The 18,543-nt window shown below is 37.0% G+C and overlaps 1 protein-coding gene across 1 annotated transcript in view; it reads right to left on the bottom strand.

Moving 5' to 3' along the window:
* LOC118809542 (E3 ubiquitin-protein ligase rnf213-alpha-like) overlaps positions 1-12,592 on the bottom strand; it is a 40,247-nt gene extending 27,655 nt beyond the window's left edge. The window contains 19 exon segments of the mRNA XM_036572961.1: positions 144-296; positions 1,097-1,270; positions 1,363-1,552; positions 1,787-1,909; positions 2,220-2,318; positions 2,410-2,559; positions 2,921-3,074; positions 3,284-3,339; positions 4,877-5,069; positions 5,243-5,452; positions 6,709-6,953; positions 7,055-7,250; positions 7,252-7,348; positions 7,537-7,742; positions 7,960-8,121; positions 8,467-8,714; positions 8,814-9,704; positions 11,243-11,370; positions 12,235-12,592. Of these exon segments, the coding sequence (XP_036428854.1) occupies positions 144-296; positions 1,097-1,270; positions 1,363-1,552; positions 1,787-1,909; positions 2,220-2,318; positions 2,410-2,559; positions 2,921-3,074; positions 3,284-3,339; positions 4,877-5,069; positions 5,243-5,452; positions 6,709-6,953; positions 7,055-7,250; positions 7,252-7,348; positions 7,537-7,742; positions 7,960-8,121; positions 8,467-8,714; positions 8,814-9,704; positions 11,243-11,370; positions 12,235-12,331 (3,772 nt within the window). The 5' untranslated portion in view covers positions 12,332-12,592.
* Between the last annotated feature and the right edge of the window lie 5,951 nt (positions 12,593-18,543).

Below are 18,543 nucleotides of genomic sequence, written 5' to 3'. Positions count from 1 at the left end.
GTGGGTTTCGCGCTATATATACACAATCTTCTTCGTTCTATACCAGTGCATAGGTTATGAAATACCTTTAGTAGAATTTTGACCGGTATGCTGCACAGCTATATCACCCAGTACTACCACAGAAAAATAAATAAATAAACTACCTGTGATGTGCTTTTGGAGCCTCTGGCATACAGTGAGGAGGCATTCAACCATCTCTTTTTCATGGTAGACATTCTCAACTTCGTCCTTCCTTCTTCTTAGCAGAGTTTTCACAGCTCTGCCAGGTTTGCATCGGCTATCATCACACAAACCATCTGAAGGTATGTGTATAAGAAATTAATATTTTAGAATATTCGATATACATTCACTGGCCACTTTGTATTCACATGAACTTTTTAATGATTATACTATCATGTATTGACAAAGCAAAACATGAAGATTGGTACAGACATCTATACTGGTATGCTGGTATAGATGATATCACCCCAAGCACTTCTATACACCCATCAACCATAACCATAAAACTACCTCCTTGTATCTACACTTACTGTCCATTGTATCAGCTTCACCTGCCATAAACAAGCACTTTGTAGCTCAACATTTACAATATGTAGTTCATCTGTTTGTCTGCATGATTTGATAGTCTTTCATAACGCTATTCATCAATGGTCAGGACCCCCACAGAGCAGGTATTATTTGGGTGGTGGACCATTCTCATCACAGCAGGACTGAGAATAGTTCTCAAACCAAAGATATCCAGCCAAGAGCATCCTGTGGTCAGAAACTGACCACTGAAGAAGGACTAAACGATGACTAACAGAAACTACACAGCATTCCCACTGCAGTACTGAGAATAGATCCATCACCCAGATAATACTTGCTCTGTGGTGTTCATGTGGGGGTCCTGACCATTGATGAACGGAGTTAAAAAAGCGTAACAAATTATGTATGGACAGATGGACTACAATTTGTAATTGCAGGCCTACAAACTGCAAGTAAGCAGGCCAGATAACACTGACAAAGAAAGCAGGTGCACCTAATAAAGCAACTAGTGAGTGCATATATTAAGTTAGATCAAAACAGGCATTAATTGCTGGTAAGTTTAAGTGATTACCAATTTTCAGAAGCTCAGTAAATGCATCTTCTCTTTCCAGGATCTGATTCAGGATCTTTATTGTAATGTTTCCATGGATAAACTTTTCCACAACAGAGGTGAATGCAGAACTGGCCACACCCATCTGCTCCCTGGCTTCATCTGAGAGTTGATCAATCAGTTTCCCATTTGAACCTGTGGGAAACATCATTTTAAATGCCGAAATGAAGACAAAATAAGAGGTAAATTAGCCCAGAAGCACAAAACATTATTATAGCAATTCACACCTTGCAGCTGAAAGATTTGTTTTGCTGTGGTCCATGTCAGGAGATGTTTTACTACCAGCTCCTCCCCATCTTGATATTCTCCATCATTCCTCTTAGGCCAAGCTTTGAGTACAATTGCAGACATCAGCTTCCCAAATTTGCTCAAGTCATGTTTCTTCAGCTTTTCAAATAAAGTATTCTCAGAGCCGCCCTGTTTGGTGAAATCAAAACTGAAACTGATCATACATGTAAAAGGAAATGTTCATCTGAGAAGGATGAATGGATGGTTGAGTGGATAGATAAATAGATAGATAGATAGATAGATAGATAGACAGACAGACAGACAGACAGATCACTTTACTGATCCCAGAGGGAATTTCTGGGATTAATGTGGTAATACGATTACCATGTTAAAGTATGCACATCACATAAAAATGCAAAATACCTGACAAACGGCGTGGACAGCCTCTAATGCGCAGTTTTCAATACAGGAGGACAAAGCTGGGAACTTAATGTTCACGTTCTCTACCTCATTGCAGTAGATTTCAATCTGATGCACTGCTTTTTCCTAATGACAATGGATGAGATTTACTGCATATTACTTAGGATTTTGGAGTACAGTTGTTATAGATTTTTTTTTAAATTTCTAAGACAATTATGCTTCTAAGATAATTTTTGTCTAGAAAACTGCTGCTATGTGTCTTACATTGTTTACAGAAATGTACAATTCTGAATCATTGTACATTTCCGTAAACACTGTAAGACACACAGCAGCAGTTTCCCAGACATGGATTAGGTCGTGTCTTAAAAAAAACTTTTTTAGTATAGTATTAGGCTTAAGGATGGGTCTTGGAAATCACACTCTGCATGTTTCTTACCTGCTTTAGTTTTCCTTCAAACTGGCTTAAGAACGTTTCCCTCCATGATGCACTGAACTTCTTGTTAGCAAAAGGCATTTCTATCAGCTTGCTCCATACCTAGAAATAGTTTTGTTGCAAATTAGATTAGTTACATACTCCATTTGTTAACATTTAAAAAGATGTATACACTTGCTCATAAATGGCGTACCTCCATCTCATGAATGCTTGTGAAACTGGTATAGCTGTGTGAGCTTTTCAGTAAGCTATTGCTAAAGGTCTTTAGATGCCATTCTCTTACAATTCTTTTTATCTCTGACAACATGTCTGTTTTCGTGTTTTTCTGGGCCTCCTGTGATTCCTGAAATGACAATTCCAAAGCATAAAACAGACAGAAGCCTGGCATAATAACTGTATGTTTTACAGCATGGTTTGTCCAAAGATATTTTGGAGCCTAAGTGCCAGAAAATGTCTACAACCTTTGAGAAGTTGGTTGTGAGAGCATAAGAAGGCTAAGGGGGCCTGCTATGAGATTACAATCAAAGAAAAGCAAAAGAGCCCTAAGCAGTATTTTCATCCACACGATAAAAGCTGTTGCAGTAGGGAGGCTAGAGGTAATTTACAATCCAAATAAAGACAACAACTTAGCTTGGTACTTCTTCAGTTTGTTAACTTTTAAAAGAAACAGATGTCAGACTTTTGTTAAGAAGAAATCTGATTACCTTTTCACTGACACCTTGTATAATCTCAGTAATAAGTTTCAAGCACTCCAGAGGAACTTCGTATCGGCAGGGTTCTTTGTAATTTTTGCAGATTGTGCCCAAAAGGTGGACACCCTTTTTCAGGCAGAGTTCAGCATATTCAGTATCTGTAAACCTAAAAAACATTAAATGCTCACTGTATGTCATTTTCTGCTAGTGAATAAATAATATTGGTAATGCACATAATAACAGATTCACTTCACTCCATTCTAAAGAGAAATTCCACAATATAACGGCACTACTGAAGTCAGGCAGGATTTGTCAAGACTTTATAGATTATTGCATGCAACTCATTGTTTATTTTGGAAAATTATCTTCATATACCTGGAGTGCTGTTCTTTTATCTTCCTTCTGAGATGTGAAAATAACAGCTTCAACTGCTGTGAGATACACAGAGCGGTTACTTACACCACACACACACAAACACACACACACACACACACACATATCTTCTAAACTGCTTATCGTTCTGGGTCGCGGGGGGAGCTGGAGCCCATCCCAGCTGTCACTGGGTGGAAGGCAGGATACACCCCGGACAGGTCGCCAGTCCATCGCAGGGCAGTTACTTACGCCATTCAAATAATTTTCCATGTTTTATTTGTATGCCCCACAAGCACTGGGGCAGTTCAAACTCTTAAAAATTTTCCCTGTACACTTTCAGCAGAAAAGTGAATCGAATGGTGATAGGAAACAGATGTCTGAGGAGTCTGATCACTCTGAAAGCTCCCTCACAGAAAGTTATTCTATTAAATATTTATAAATACACTGCTTGATGGCTAAAACATTTTTATGATAATTTTGAGAAGTTTTTTGGCCTGAAACATATTATTTTAGACATTCATGGAGGAGATGTACATACAAGGAATTGAAAGGCAAAATAGTCCCCAAAGAAGACATTTTATTCAGTTTTACTGACTACTTTGTATTTATCAAAATTACATTTACAACTGCATATAAAAACTCAGAAGACACATGTAGATTCACTGGTGGTTTTAGACAGTAAATAAAACAGCAATGTTTGTGTTTTAAATCTCCTCTCTCCGCTCCTATCACGATCACTCAGAAATCAGAGTCAGTACGTTTTTCTACAACAAACATCACACTTTTACATCGACCTCTGAACTACTTCATTTATATCTTAACCACTGAATTATTCATTTTTAAAATTACTGAAATTTAACCTTCCCATTACTTTAGAAGAGGTTTATTGTCTCACTTAATTCATTCTTTCTTTATTTTTGAATGGAGTACACTGTTAGAAATAAAGGTACTGTGAAGGTCCATTTTTCGTATATCAAGGTACAAACAATGTAAATGTTCCCTCAAAGTTACAACAGTGGTTTTAAGGTCTAATTGCGAATCTTAAATAAGTTTTTCCAGGTGAAAAGTACATATTTGTACCTTTTCATAACCGAATGTTTTAAAACAGAACAATGAAATAAAAAGCCTGGAGACGAGACGGGGTGTGTGGAGTCAATACAACTTAGAAAACATCATTTCAATGGATTATGGTACAATTATGTTCCCTGACTAAAGGTACTGAGATCTTCCCTTGAGGGTACCACCACAGTGACAAGAGGGGTGCTGCCCCAGTGACAGTTTCTGAGAGTGTAGTAGGAGCAAATGGCATGTTGCAGTGACAATTTAAAATTCTGCTTTAAATGTCTTCTCTGAACAACAGATTTAATCTGTACTGTGGACGGTGTAGGCAATTACAAAGACACATTCTAGGTCTCTGCTCATTTTTCTGTTGCTTCTGTCACTCAACTTGGTCATTTATGATTTCTGTGTTAATGAAAACTGATTATTTCCTCTGTAGAGCAAAGATAATTTGGCTCATTTTGACATCTCTGTCCTAATACTTATAAAAGGCAATGTACAACAGACTGAGTAACTTCAGTCTAAGATTCAGCTCACCTCATTATCCAGAGCTGACACTCTGCCATCAAGTCTGAAACTGAGCATGATGAGAACATCTGAGGTATCCACAGGGATCATAGCTGTATATTCAAATAGGTTTTTCAAACCCAACGCACACATCCATGAGCGAGCAAGCAGTTGATCTATGTCAAGCAAGTGTTTATGGGCGTCCATGACTTTTATCAGTCCCCTGTAAATAAGATTAAAAGACATTAATGTAACAAATAATTGTAATAAGAAAATTAAAGAATAACATGAACCATATTATTCAGAAATATAAAGAAATTTCCATCAGTTTAAAAATGTAAATGTCGATAAAACATCTACAATGCAGTTCTGATTTGACAAACGAAACACAATTACCTTGTGTGTTGAGAGTCTGTATGGGCATCATTCATTTTGAATCCTTTAAGCCCTGACCAGATATTACAGTCTTGTCCAGGGGAGAGTCGATTTGGCTCAAAAGGTTTAATGTCTCCCTCCAATAAATGCAGCAAAGGAATGATTAAGATCCAGTGGATTGCTCTGCAGTTAACTGCCATCTGACAGAATGTTCTGACTGCTTGTGCAACACTGTGGAAATAAAATTTATGAGCAACACCAATTCAAAAAAACAAAAAAATGTACCTGACAGGACAATATGACAACATGCTTACTGTTCATTGATGAGCCAAAACACTATGACCACCTGCCTAACACACTGTTGATCTTTCACATGTCCCCAAAACAGGTATGACCTGCCAAGGAATGGACTCTACAAGATTAGGTGCCCTGTGGTATGTGAACCAAGAAATAAGCAGATCCTCTAAGTTGCAATGTGGAGCCATTGTGGATCGTTGTTCCAGCACATCCCACACATGCTTGATCAGACTGAGATCTGGGCAATTTGGAGGCCAGTGCAACACCTTGAATGTCATGTTCGTCATGTTACTCAAAGCATTCCCCAACAATTTGTGCAGTATGGCGGGGCACAAATTCCTGCTGAAAAAGGCCACTGTCATCAGGGAAAACCACTACCATAAAGGAGTGTACCTGGTCCACAACAATGTTCAGATGGCACATGGTTTACCAGCAGAACAGAGCATCACACTCCCTCCACCAGTTTATCTTCTTTCCACAGTGCATCTTGGTGACATGTGATGTAAGAAAACGAGACTCAGCCATCTTTCATTTCTGCAAGATCTATTTCCAACATGTGCATGCTCATTGTGGGCACTTTTCACAGTGGACAGGGCTTAGCATGGGCACTCTGACCAGTCTGCGGCTACGCAGCCCCATATGAAGCAGGATGTGATGCACTGTGTGTTGTGACACATTCCTCTTGTAACCATCATAAAAAATTATGTGACTTATGCCACAGCAGCCCTTCTGTTGGTTCAGACCGGTACAGCCTTTGTTGCTCTTATGCATCGATGACCCTTGGGCATCAATCACCCTGTCACCAGTTCATGGTTTGTCCCTCCTAAAACCACTATCGGAACTCAACACTGCTCACAAGAAGAACCTCTCAAGCCTTTTGGACATGCTTCGACCCAGCCATCTGGCCATAATGATTTGGCCCTTGTCAAAGTTGCTCAGGTCTTCATGTCTCATGTCCATTTTCCCTACATCCAACACGATGACTACAAGAACCAACTGTTCGCCTACAGTCTAATGTATCCTATACCCTGACATGCACAGTTGTTATGAAATAATCAACATTATTCACTTCATCTGTGAGTGATCATAATATTTTGGCTCATCGGTATATTATAAAAATGTTTACATATTTATCTATAACAAACTACAACTGATCAAATATTATTATTATACTGAATGCAAATTCATACCATTCCTCTTGTAATGGCTGTAAAAACATAGTCCAGCATAGACAAAATTCTTCCTTTGACAGTTTAGGAAGACAAAGCATCCAGCCAACTTTGTGAATCACAGACTGATCCAACTTAAACTCATATTTGTTGCAAACCAGCAGCAAAATGACAGCTGCTCTCAGCTGATCAAAACTGAAGACATGACTGTTTATTTGAAACTGAGAAATCTTGTTTTGTATGAAAGCTTTGAGAAGGTCTTTCACCTAAGATGGAGATAAACAGTGGAGTGGAGTTTAGCACAACCAAAGCATTTATCAAAACATTTTAAAAATCAAAAAAATGTTTTTTATGTAGAATACTATACCTCTGCTTTCCCATATTGCAAAGCGGTCCATTGTTTTGCTCTCTCTTCATATACACAGGGATTTGAATATGTTGTGAAGAACTGCTCAAGCTGAACAAAGAAGTTTCTCACATTTACATTACTCCACTCATGGAGGATGTCATAGATCGTTTCCAACATCACGTATCCTGCTATGTTTCTTCCTTTCACTAAATTGGGAATCGGGCTTTCCATGCCAGAACAAGTTTCTAACTTTGCCAAACATGTCCTCTGAAGGCTTTGCACATATTATGTCATCATACTGGTGCCATTCACCTGGATTACACAAAAAATATTAAAGTGAACACATCCATTTTCTCATTATTTGTGTGTCAGTTTGTTTGATTGGCAACTGAACTGAATAATTTAATGTGACAAAGTGAGAATTTAAAATATCATTTTAAGAGGCTTAGCAACACTGCTTTAAAATAAATTTATTTTAAAAATAATAACTGTTTCATTACCATGTTGTGTCAAAAGATTCTCTCGAATGAAAAGACATCGATTAACATAGTGCTTCGCATCGTCTTTGTAGATGTGTTCATATTCCCAGTGGTGTGTGTTTTTGCCTAGTTTGTAAACAACGTATTTATAAGGAATAGGCTTCCCAACATTCTTTTTGGTGATCTCAAGTTTCCCATGCACAATAAATCCATCATGTTCTAAGTCTCTGCAGAAAAGAGAATAAGTGAACAGTCAAAAGAGCATGAATTGACAGATGGCTGTAGTGATGTGTGATAAGTCTAGAAACTCTGTATCAATATCAATCACTTGCTAACAAAATGTAATGGAAGAAAACACAATATATATAGGTCCTTACTGATAATTACCTCCTCACACAGCTTTTTCAAAAATAGACATTCAGATTGCTGTTTAAAATGTCTTACCTTGTGATTTCCATTTTCAAAATATCTTGATTCCAGTTCCCCATTATGCTTCCTGACCTTAAGGTTACAAAGTCTTTTGATGGGTCTAATTTAAAGTCTTTGGATAAGATGGCATGGAAGAAAACAGTGATGTCTTTGGTCTCATGCTGAGGGTTTGAAGTCCTAAAATATATTGAACAAAAAAATCTCTTAGCAAAAATGTGATAACAGGTGATAAGACAATTGATTAAATAAGCAGCTGATTGTGTTATTTAAAAGCAAACTCTACTTCAGTGGCGCTAAGGCAGTGTTTCTTAGTCCTCCACCTATGAGCACTCCTGCCCTGACCAGTTTCAACTTTTGCCTGCCTCAACACAACTGACTATGAAGCCCTTAATAAGGTGTGGAGGTGTGCTGGGGCATAGAGTGCTTAAAACTGTGTAGGGTTGTGGGTCCCAAGAGCAGGATTGAGAAACAAAGTGAGAGATGAAGTTAAAGTCAAGTCAAACATTTTCAGGTTAAACATACTGGTTCTGCCTGTCCTTTTTCTCTTTTGATGACCTTTGCTGAAAACGCGCCTCATCATTTTGGTCTGAAGAAGCACTTTTTCTCTCAGGCTTCTCTGTGCTTGAGGCTTGTTTAAGGGTTTCTGAGCTCTCTCTGGTGTTCTTTTGGTCCTTTTTTTCTTTATTTGCATTTGGGACCTCTTTGTGTTTGGTTTGCTGTTTGTTCTCAACATGATCCACTTTGGGTTTTGCAGGTAGTTCCTGGGGTTCCTGGGAAGGGTGGAGAACAAAAATCAGCAAACAGTCATCAGCAATCAGCTAATCAAGTTACTAGAGAATGTGAAACGTTAATGTTTCGAATGACCTCACCTCAGGAGAGTATGGTCCAAACATTTTCTTGTAAGGAGAATTCTGTTTTTCACCTTTGCCTTCTGTACACTGCAATGTATCTGTAGGCTCTGTGGTGCTTTCAGTGGTCTGATTAACAGAAGGCGGTGGTGGGACTGAAGATTCTGGGTCCAGCTTTCCAGTCTGTGTGGTATTCACAAGCTCTTCATGAGATTTGCCTTTAAGGTCAGGTTCTTCTTGATTGTTACAATGACCTGGTGCAGGCATGGTGCCAGATGAGGAAGACTGTATCTGACTATTGGTCTCCTCCTTCAATGCTTCAGTTGCACTAGGAGGTGACTTGACTTCATTTTGGTCCATCAAAAATGGAGCTGGAGAGTCTGAAGGAGCACTTTGCACAGATTGAAAATCATTGTTTGGTCTGGTAGATGATGAATTGGCAGGAACAGAGTCTGTGTTCAGACTGGGCATATGTTCCATATGTTCTGGCTCTGAAGGGCTACTGTCCATGTCCTTCTCAACATTCTCTTCAGAGGGCTGGGACTTGAGGGAGCTGGGTTTTGCAGGGTTCTGTCTGAATCCTTCAGAAGAAGACTTCAAGCAGGGTGATTCTGCAGGCAGCTGGCTAGAGCACCCGCTCTCCAAACATCTGGACGACAAGTTCTTAGACTCATTCCCTGGTAGCTCTGCTGAGCCACTGGACTGAGACTGGAAAAAGGACATGATATGGCCATGTGTAGGAGATGAAGACTGTGTGCTTTGGGAAGCTTTATCAATAGGCACAGTAGAAATTTCTTCATTTGCAGTTTGAGAAGACAAACTGGCACCATCTTGTGGTGCATCCACATCCATAGCAGAGCTCTCATTGTCAGTCGTCCCAGCATTGGCATCTTCCTCTAGATTTGGGTCAATCTGTTATAAGGTAAGACATCAGGATTTAAGCAGCCCCAAGAAATATTTAGACAAATGTCAAAATTAGTCAAAGTTAACACATTTATGTGATTATCATCCATAGTTCCAGTCTGAAGCCCAGCTGCTGAAGCACGGTTGTTATGATTCCATGACTACAGCTCCCTCATTAAAATACAGCTTTTAAATGGCAAGAAGTTCCATTGAATGCTTTCCTGATAAAATAAAAGTTATTACCAGCTACTACTGTGGTGAACTTGTTTATCACCGAAGTAAGTCAAGCAAAACACACAGCTGATTCCAGCAATATAAGTAACATCAGCAATGCTAGCAGTGCAGGTATACTGTGCTGGACAGTGCTTGGATATTATAGATAATCAACAAGCAGCAAACTAACAAAAACAACAGCAAAGTGGAAAGCTACAGCTCCCCCCAATACATGACATAAAGGTATGAGAGTGAGAGGCTACATTCGTGGAGGAGGAGAGCCGCTGTTACTCTTATAGGCCTGCTGCCATTGGAAACCGCTTTCATGTGATGTTATATTCAGGTTAGTTTTGAATTATGGATGCAATAAATATATTCTTATAAATTTCTGTCCACATATACAACTAAAACAAAAAATGACTGCTTTTGAAATGTAAAAATCTTTGAGGTCAAATTTGAGCAAAATCGTGTTATTACATAAACTAAAGCAATTAATCATGATTAATTATTTTAATAAGGAGGCACTGACATCAGAACTTTGGGTTGATGCTGATATGCCACATTTTTCATGTACATATTTGCTGATATGTAACCTTTTTTAAGTATCTAATTGGGATTAGATACACTTGGATTAAAAAGGAATGTAACATTTATTTCTGTTTCAATTTTAGTGCAGTAGCCCAGTGCCACCAAACCTTCTTGTGTTTCGGAGCACAAAACAGTGTATTATCACATACCACTCTGAGATGTTTGTCAAATCCTAACATGTGTCTGATTTTTTAAAAGTAATTATTTACTGACACCGATATAACTCCAACATTATTGTGCATCCTTAATTTTAATCATTTTACTGCCCCTGTCCACATACTTTCTTGAGGCAGATTTGAAATCACCTTAGGAGGTGAGAGCGACAGGAAATCCGCAGATGTGCTGATCTTCTTTTTCTATTCATGAAATTATACAAAAAATCAAAGCCATCTATTTTCTACCATAATCAAAAACATTTATTTGCACAATTTGGCACGACCAGCTGTGACACTCCAGAGACCTCTTATGGACTGCGGAGACACTCTGATTCATAATTATCATTCATAATGACAGTTGCAGGTGAGACAACATGGCTGATCTACTGCTGAACGACTGCCAAAACACAAAACACGTTTGACAGCTGATAACCTATGATGGTTGTCTTTGTTTTCTTAATGAAATGATACAGTGGGAATGACTAAGGTATAAGAGGGCTTTAAAGGCTTTATAGCCTTTAGCGTTGCCGGTGAACGTCCTCATGGAGTTTTTAGCTAGGACCCAGATACAATGCCTTTTAAAGTGTTTACCTTTTTCTTCACATTGTCTTCTGCCGACTCTGTGGACTGCTCTAAACATGAGCCTCTAGTGGTGAGTGGATCTGGTGGCTTTTGCTCTCCTTTTCCGTGATAGCTTGGTCTCGCTGGGGACTTTCCATCTGCCAAGAAAACATTTCCTCATGATTTCAGTGCCTGTGGTATTGCTGACTACCATCCTGTTTGGTGTTTTGGATTTTATTAGTACTCAGTTATGTTAGCATCCACAACGTGAGGAAAAAAAATGAGATATAGGATTACTTATGGACTTTCTAGGAATTGTGCTTTCTAGTAATAACATTACACAAACAACAGAGAACGTACACTTCTCTCTTATACATGTTCACATGAATATAGGCCTGGAGCATGTACCCAGGGGGAAATCTGACATACGGCAATATGTGGATTTTAAATATATAACATTTATTAGCATATATGGATTTCCTATATATATATATATATATATATATATATATATATATATATATATGCAAATTATATGTTACATATGGACATACATGTGACGTATATGTCAACTTATTTCGAATATGAGTCATATATCAACATATATGAACACATATGTGTAACACATTTTTTAACAATATATGACAGAAAGCATTAATCATATATGGATGGCATATTACTAATATGTTAGCTTCATGTTATACAGTACAGGGTATTTTTATTGCGTGTATGTTGGGGGTGTATGTCATTTTGAATATGTTATGCATACATGTCAAATATTTGATACTTGTATATATATGTACATACTATATATGTATATATATTTTGAAATATATGCCTGACCCTTTATGACATATGTACATTTATGGCCATATATCAGATTTCTGTGTAGAAATATTCCCTTTATTAAGAATAACATGGTAAACCCCACAGCGTACAGCGCCTGATCAGCTACAGGCTTTCAGTCTATGGAGGAAACACCGTGCCATGACGAAACAAGGCAATGAAAAATATTCACTCACCAGACTCACTCAGCTGTGCATTCAACCGAGTTCCACACTCGGGGCAGAACTTGAAGGACTCGTTCAAGATGTGGCCACATTCGAGGCATTTCATCATGAAGCCCCGGACCACTATCAGCAGCTTACTGAACTAAGACACGATTAAATCGCTCGGCCACGTATTAAAAGGCATGTAATGTCCTCATTATCGCGCCTCGATTAGAAGCCTATCGCATTATAACTGTGCTACTACAGGCTATCGCAGAGACAGTGAGTAATCCGTCGATATCCACAGAGGAAACAGAAATCACGAACAAGCTGCTGGCAGCACGTCCTTTATAAGCTAATCTTAAGTTTCGTTTTCCTCTGATGTGACTGCTTTCATTCTCCGCTTCTCTATAAGGGAGGGGGAAGTTTATAAGCAATGCACGAGAAGTTAGTCAACTCTGTTGATGCATGAAATCAGTAGATTCCACACTCAGAAAGGGTTCTTTAGTAAAGGCAATGGTTCTATATAGAACAATTTCATGCTTAAATGTTTTTTGCATGGTGTAATTGTTCTTCAGATTAATGGAGAATGTGCTGTGTATGGTTCTATATAGACCCTTTTGAAAATTGTATATACCACCAAAAGGGTTCTTCTGATATTACAAGCTTGACATTGTAACAATAGCAGGACATTTTTTGGTCCTATGTAGAACCATATACAATACATTCTCCGTTAATCTGAAGAACCATTTTACCATGAAAAGAACCCTTTATGCATGAAATGGTTCTACATAGAACTCATGATTCCGAACAGAACCATTGCCTTTACTAAAGAACACTTGAAGAACGATCTTTTTCAGTGTGTAGGTGAGCTTCAGCAAGGAGTCCAGCACAGTTTAGTGAGTTCCTAGCAAAACAAGGGGTCACAATGTCTAGAACACAAATATAGCCATTTTATTTACTATCCAAAACCACCAGTGAATCTACATGTGTCTTCTGAGTTTCTGTATGTAATGTTTATCCTGGTAAAAATAATAGTAAAGTGGATTTAAAGTTTTCTTTGGGGACTAATTTGCCTTATAACACCCTGCATCAACCTCTGTACTGTGAATGGATTTTAAAAACTATGTGTTTTAGGCCAAAATCTTTTCTCAAAACTATTGTAAAGCAAGGCATCAGGCATCAAATGCATATTCATAACCATTTCATGTAAAAACTTTCAATGAGGGAGCTCTTAGAGGCATTAAGTTCTTCAGATGTTTAGTTTCTATCACCGCCACTGTGAACAGTTCTGTTTCTCTAGAACAGCATTTCACATCTACCCACTCTTAATGACTTAGTGATCATTTAATTATGGAATTTGGAAAAATTGGTGGAGTTCCCCTTAAAAGGTGTATTAAGCCTGGTCATCAGCCCATTCAAAGAAAAAAATGCCACTTTTGCCTTTTTTCTCCTGAAAATCAATAACTGTTTGGAGTTTGGAACAGTTTGGAAGTGACAGTGTGTAAGCTATCACAATGTCGTAAAACTGCTTCTTCTCATTACCTTTTTAACTTCATTAGTATTTTCATCATTACAGTGCCGTGCTACCTCTCTTTTTTGTACAGCATCCTCCAGTCGAGCATCAACAGCCCATTTTCCATGAAAAATATTCATTCATTTATTCATTTAATCATTCATTCAGTCTTACTTTTATTTATACTCAGGAAACACAAACAAAAATCCCCATCTTACAATTAAAAGATTTAAAACAACAATTTAGAGCAAAGAGCGATGCAAAAGGCCAAAACAAACAAGGCTGACAGTACATACACTGTTAATTATTACCAGGACTGCACAGTGTTTAACACTATTTCTCGCAGTAAAATGCTGTTTTCATCATTTCATTTCAAAACAAATCATCTTCAGGTATTTACTGTAATACACAAAGCATATTTGCCTTGCGTATTATAGAAAGTCAATGTTGAACTGTACCACACAGCATTATAGGCTATAAGAGCGACTGAGAGTTAAAAATCTGTAAGTGTTTTAGTAAGATGTTTCACTCTGATGATTCAGGTTTTGGTGTTTTAAAGGCTTTTAAAGTTTTATGCTTTTTATTGTTCAAATGGCCTAACACTGGGATACTGGCAGAAAACTGTTTGTGTAATTTTTAAGCAATGTAAAACTCACTGTAAAATTTGTATTTACATTTGTAAATGCGTATTTGAAATATTCTCTGCATATACAGTACAAAATGTGTTGAATATGTCATCATCAGTTTTTAATGAATATATTATATATTGGTCTGGTCAAATTGAAGATGTATCAGGTGTAAATGCATAGTAAATTATTAGCTACTGAATAGCATTATCTTTACAGTTGTTTCCTAAAAATATAGGAGATTACTGTATTTTAATTACTATAAGTGTACAACAGAACACAGATGCATTGCGGTAATCTTGTGTATACAGCTGCTATTTTACTGTTGATATAGTGCAATAAATTGCTATAAAAGTACCTAGTAGCCGGTAATTTACTATAATCTTACAGTGACATTTTTTACACATTGTTTCAAATTCAAATGTTGAGAGATTAACAAAGTTTATTACTCACATTCACAGTTGTGTTAATGTTAATGATAAAGAATGACTAAGTCAGTTAAGTTCTGTTGTAAAATGAAATGTAGCTGTACTCAAAGTCAGGCTTGAAAACACATCTGATAACCCTGATAACCCCTGATAGTAAAGCAGCATGCCCCAGATCTCTAAATAAGTGATGTAAAATAAGGTGGTAACTTATTTCAACAAGAACTTGTTACATATGGAACATCTTCCTTTGTGATTAGATTATAAAAAGGGCAGAAAATATGGCAAAAATATTACACCACAATTCTTCAAAACATTTTCACAATACTTTGTTTTTCTACAGTTTGCTAAGTTGCAAAAGAACGTAGGTGGTATAGTGTAGTGGATAACATGTCTCTCCTCCATGTGTTGTTTGAAATGAAATATGCAGTTAGTATTCTTTAAGCACAATATCCATCTAGAACCGCATGTGAAGACATAATATAATGCAATTTATCTCTATAACAATAAATATTGTTTTAAATATTTCGCACCCTTGTAAATCAAAAGCTGCGCCCAAAATCTCACACTTTACTCTAAACATGTCCGAAATGTGAAGTGTGAATATGTCCAAAACCACAGTATTCATCAAACAGTAGATGAAAAATATTTAGATCTGGTCAAGATCTAACATCTAAGTGTCCGAACAGTTCTGATCTCTGGACATAAATCTGGACTAAATTTGAGAATATGGCAAATACTCTTTTTTAAACAATCCATATATTTTCTGCTTTACGTTTAGGACTGTTTAGATTTAAAACATAATTTGTTTTTGTTTTTTGTTGATGTTTTCTAAGAACCTTTCTCAAATTTAAGAAAAACCTTAGGAAGATAATGGTGAATGTGGCTCAGTGTTAAACTGTCATGATTAAGGCATCAGTACAAAATACAGATACTAGATGGCAAATAGTCTTAACAGTAGGACACCTGATTAGTATACCTTATGTTGTAAACTTATACAAACTGTTTCAGTTGCATGTGTCAGTTGCCCATATCCTAGGTTTTCTTGCATTTTTTTCGCTAATGTCAACTTATGATATTTGTGTGGGTTTATATACCAAAACAGTCATCATTCAAGTTTGCATTGACCATTTTCCTCTTTCTTTGTTCCTTCGACCTAAACAAGGTGATTTTGTTACTGTGCCTTTAAGACTGATGTATGTAAATGTCTTCTGCTCTGACTGACTGTCTTGTATTTTCCTTCATTAAAAAGCAGTCACTCTTTATAACTTAAGCATGAGTGGGTGGAGCTAAACTGCTGTAGGCTGCATAGATAGATATATGTAAAAGCATTAATATTGTGACATCGCATATATGGACTGGGGAATGAATGCTACATTTTGACACTTCAACAATGTTCATATATTATATCTAACTGTTATTTCATGGGAAAAAAATGTTTTTCAATGATAAGGGCTCTTTAACAAAGTACAGGATATTTATCATCAAAAGCTCAAAGTTTAGAGGTGGTAGGAACAACTAACTGGGGCACTATAACCTGTATAAAAGTCCCACACTATCTCAAATGCTGTACTTAATAAGCAGCAGAAAAGTATGTGCTACTGCTTGGTGTATTTGATTGAATTGAATTCAGTTTCAATTGCTTTGCACTTTCTACAGCACAAATTGTTCCAAAGCTCACAGACACATGGTCCCTGATCCTTCATGAGCAAACGGAAAACAACAAGTGACAGAAACTCCCTAAAATCAAGTCTCTGGACTCGCAAAAGGGAAACTTATCCTCTGGGCTTCACCAGATGGTGGTCCATATGTAGGCTGTATTCAGATAACATGGCACACTTTTTGGCAATACTCCGTCAAAACCACTCAACATGACTTGATATTAGCTTTATTTATATTGGTTCATATATACCTGTCTATGCCAAAAGATGTTGATATTCATGCTGCACCTGCTTAAAGGGGACCTGTCCCTTCATCTCTTACTTTCCTCTTGAGTGGAAGCGCTGGAGAGAAAAAGCAAAGCAGGTCATACATCATTAATTCATATTCAATGCACATGCAGCAACATTTGTTGTCATTGATTGACAAAAGCAAAAGGATTAGAGCTGCCTAACTTAAGTGTGTTCCTTTTTACTTGGTATCCCATTTCACCTAAATTTACCTTGGTATTTGATTTTAGAACTGGACTGACACAAAGTGGGGGCTAAGATGGACATTACTCTCTGCAGACTTTTTTCAGACTGCTGTTACTTTTATTATTGGTCTGTTTGCCGTTTTAACTGGAAGTGCAACTACTGCATGACTCAAAGGTACTTTCACATTTACAGCATTTTGCATCCAGAGTGACTCTGTTGTCAGCTTGCTTAACAATGTGTCCTTAAAGCAGAATTCCTCTGATTTTTCAAAACTTCAATAAATTGACAAAATCATTCAGAGTGGTTTAATATTAAATTAGAAACTTAACAATTCCAATTTCTCTTCAGTGATGGTGATAGGAACCAGGGAAAGCAATGTTTACAGTGCAAATAGTCAATATATTTACTATCCAAAATAGCCACAGCACCTACAAGTATCTTCTGTGTTTTATATGTAATGTTGATAATCAAAATAATAAAAAAAAATAATAATGATCTGAAAAAAATCAAGTTTTCTTTGTTTACTTATAATACCTTATAGTACACCCTGCATGCATCTCTCTGTCATGAATGGATTTTTAAAAATATGCTTAGGCTGAAGCTTTATCTCAAAGCTATTGTAAAACAGTGTCTCAGACATCAGGCAGCATATTCGTAACTCTTTCATGTGAGGTAACTTTTAGAGGTTCCTCTCAACACCACTGTGAACAATTCTGATTTTACAACTTTCTCTAGAACAGAGCATTTCATATCAAACCACTCCGAAAGACTTTGTTCACATCTTGCAGGAATTTTGAAAAATCAGTGGAATTCCTCTTTAAATGAGTACAACATATATCCACCTCTTCAGTCTACAGCAGTTTAGCTCTGCCCATTCATCCCAGACTGCTTTTTAATGAGGCACAATACAGGCCGCCCAATCAGAGAAAGGATCATTCACATATCTCAGTGTTAAATACACTGGTTAATTCTAACTGTTTAATTCTAAGGTGGTGTTTTTCGACTAGTGGTTTGTGGTGATATTGCTAGAGGGGCCGTTTGCAGACATTTTTAACCAAAACATCATTACAATATACACATTTAACCAAATCGTAAATTTTAAAAATGACATATATTGTTGTGATGATTATTTGCAAAAGTAATACAAAAAAGCTGAGCTTGGTGATTGGTCTGCAAAATGCATGACTAGTGTAACCAACATAGCTAGCTACATATGTTTATTTTCAGTGCCATTCAATGTAAATGTTTCATTTTTTGATTGTATGGAATTCATGGAATTCATCCCTTTGTAAATAAATGGCTTCAAACCAAAAAAAATTAAATCATCTTTCATCATTAAACAGTGATATTTCATAGTCTACATTCAATTCAATTCAAATTTATTTGTATAGCACTTTACAATGGGAGATAAATCTTGTGAACCGCAAAAGCTTTTGTGATCAGACTGCGAGTTTTGAAAAGTTGGGACCGTTCCTGATCTTAGGGATAAAAAAAGGTTGAAAATGGTCAAGTAAAAATGAACTATGACTGTTCTGGTACATAAATCACAGAAACTTGGAATTCATGGGGGAAAAAAGAACAAAATATAAGAAAAATGTAAGATATTAGCCCTTTAGAATTAAGCTTATTTTTTTAAGCCT

This window comes from Colossoma macropomum, unplaced genomic scaffold, assembly GCF_904425465.1.
Source record: "Colossoma macropomum unplaced genomic scaffold, Colossoma_macropomum, whole genome shotgun sequence".
NCBI classification, from domain to species: domain Eukaryota; kingdom Metazoa; phylum Chordata; class Actinopteri; order Characiformes; family Serrasalmidae; genus Colossoma; species Colossoma macropomum.
This window is presented reverse-complemented; position numbering and strand designations above follow the sequence as displayed.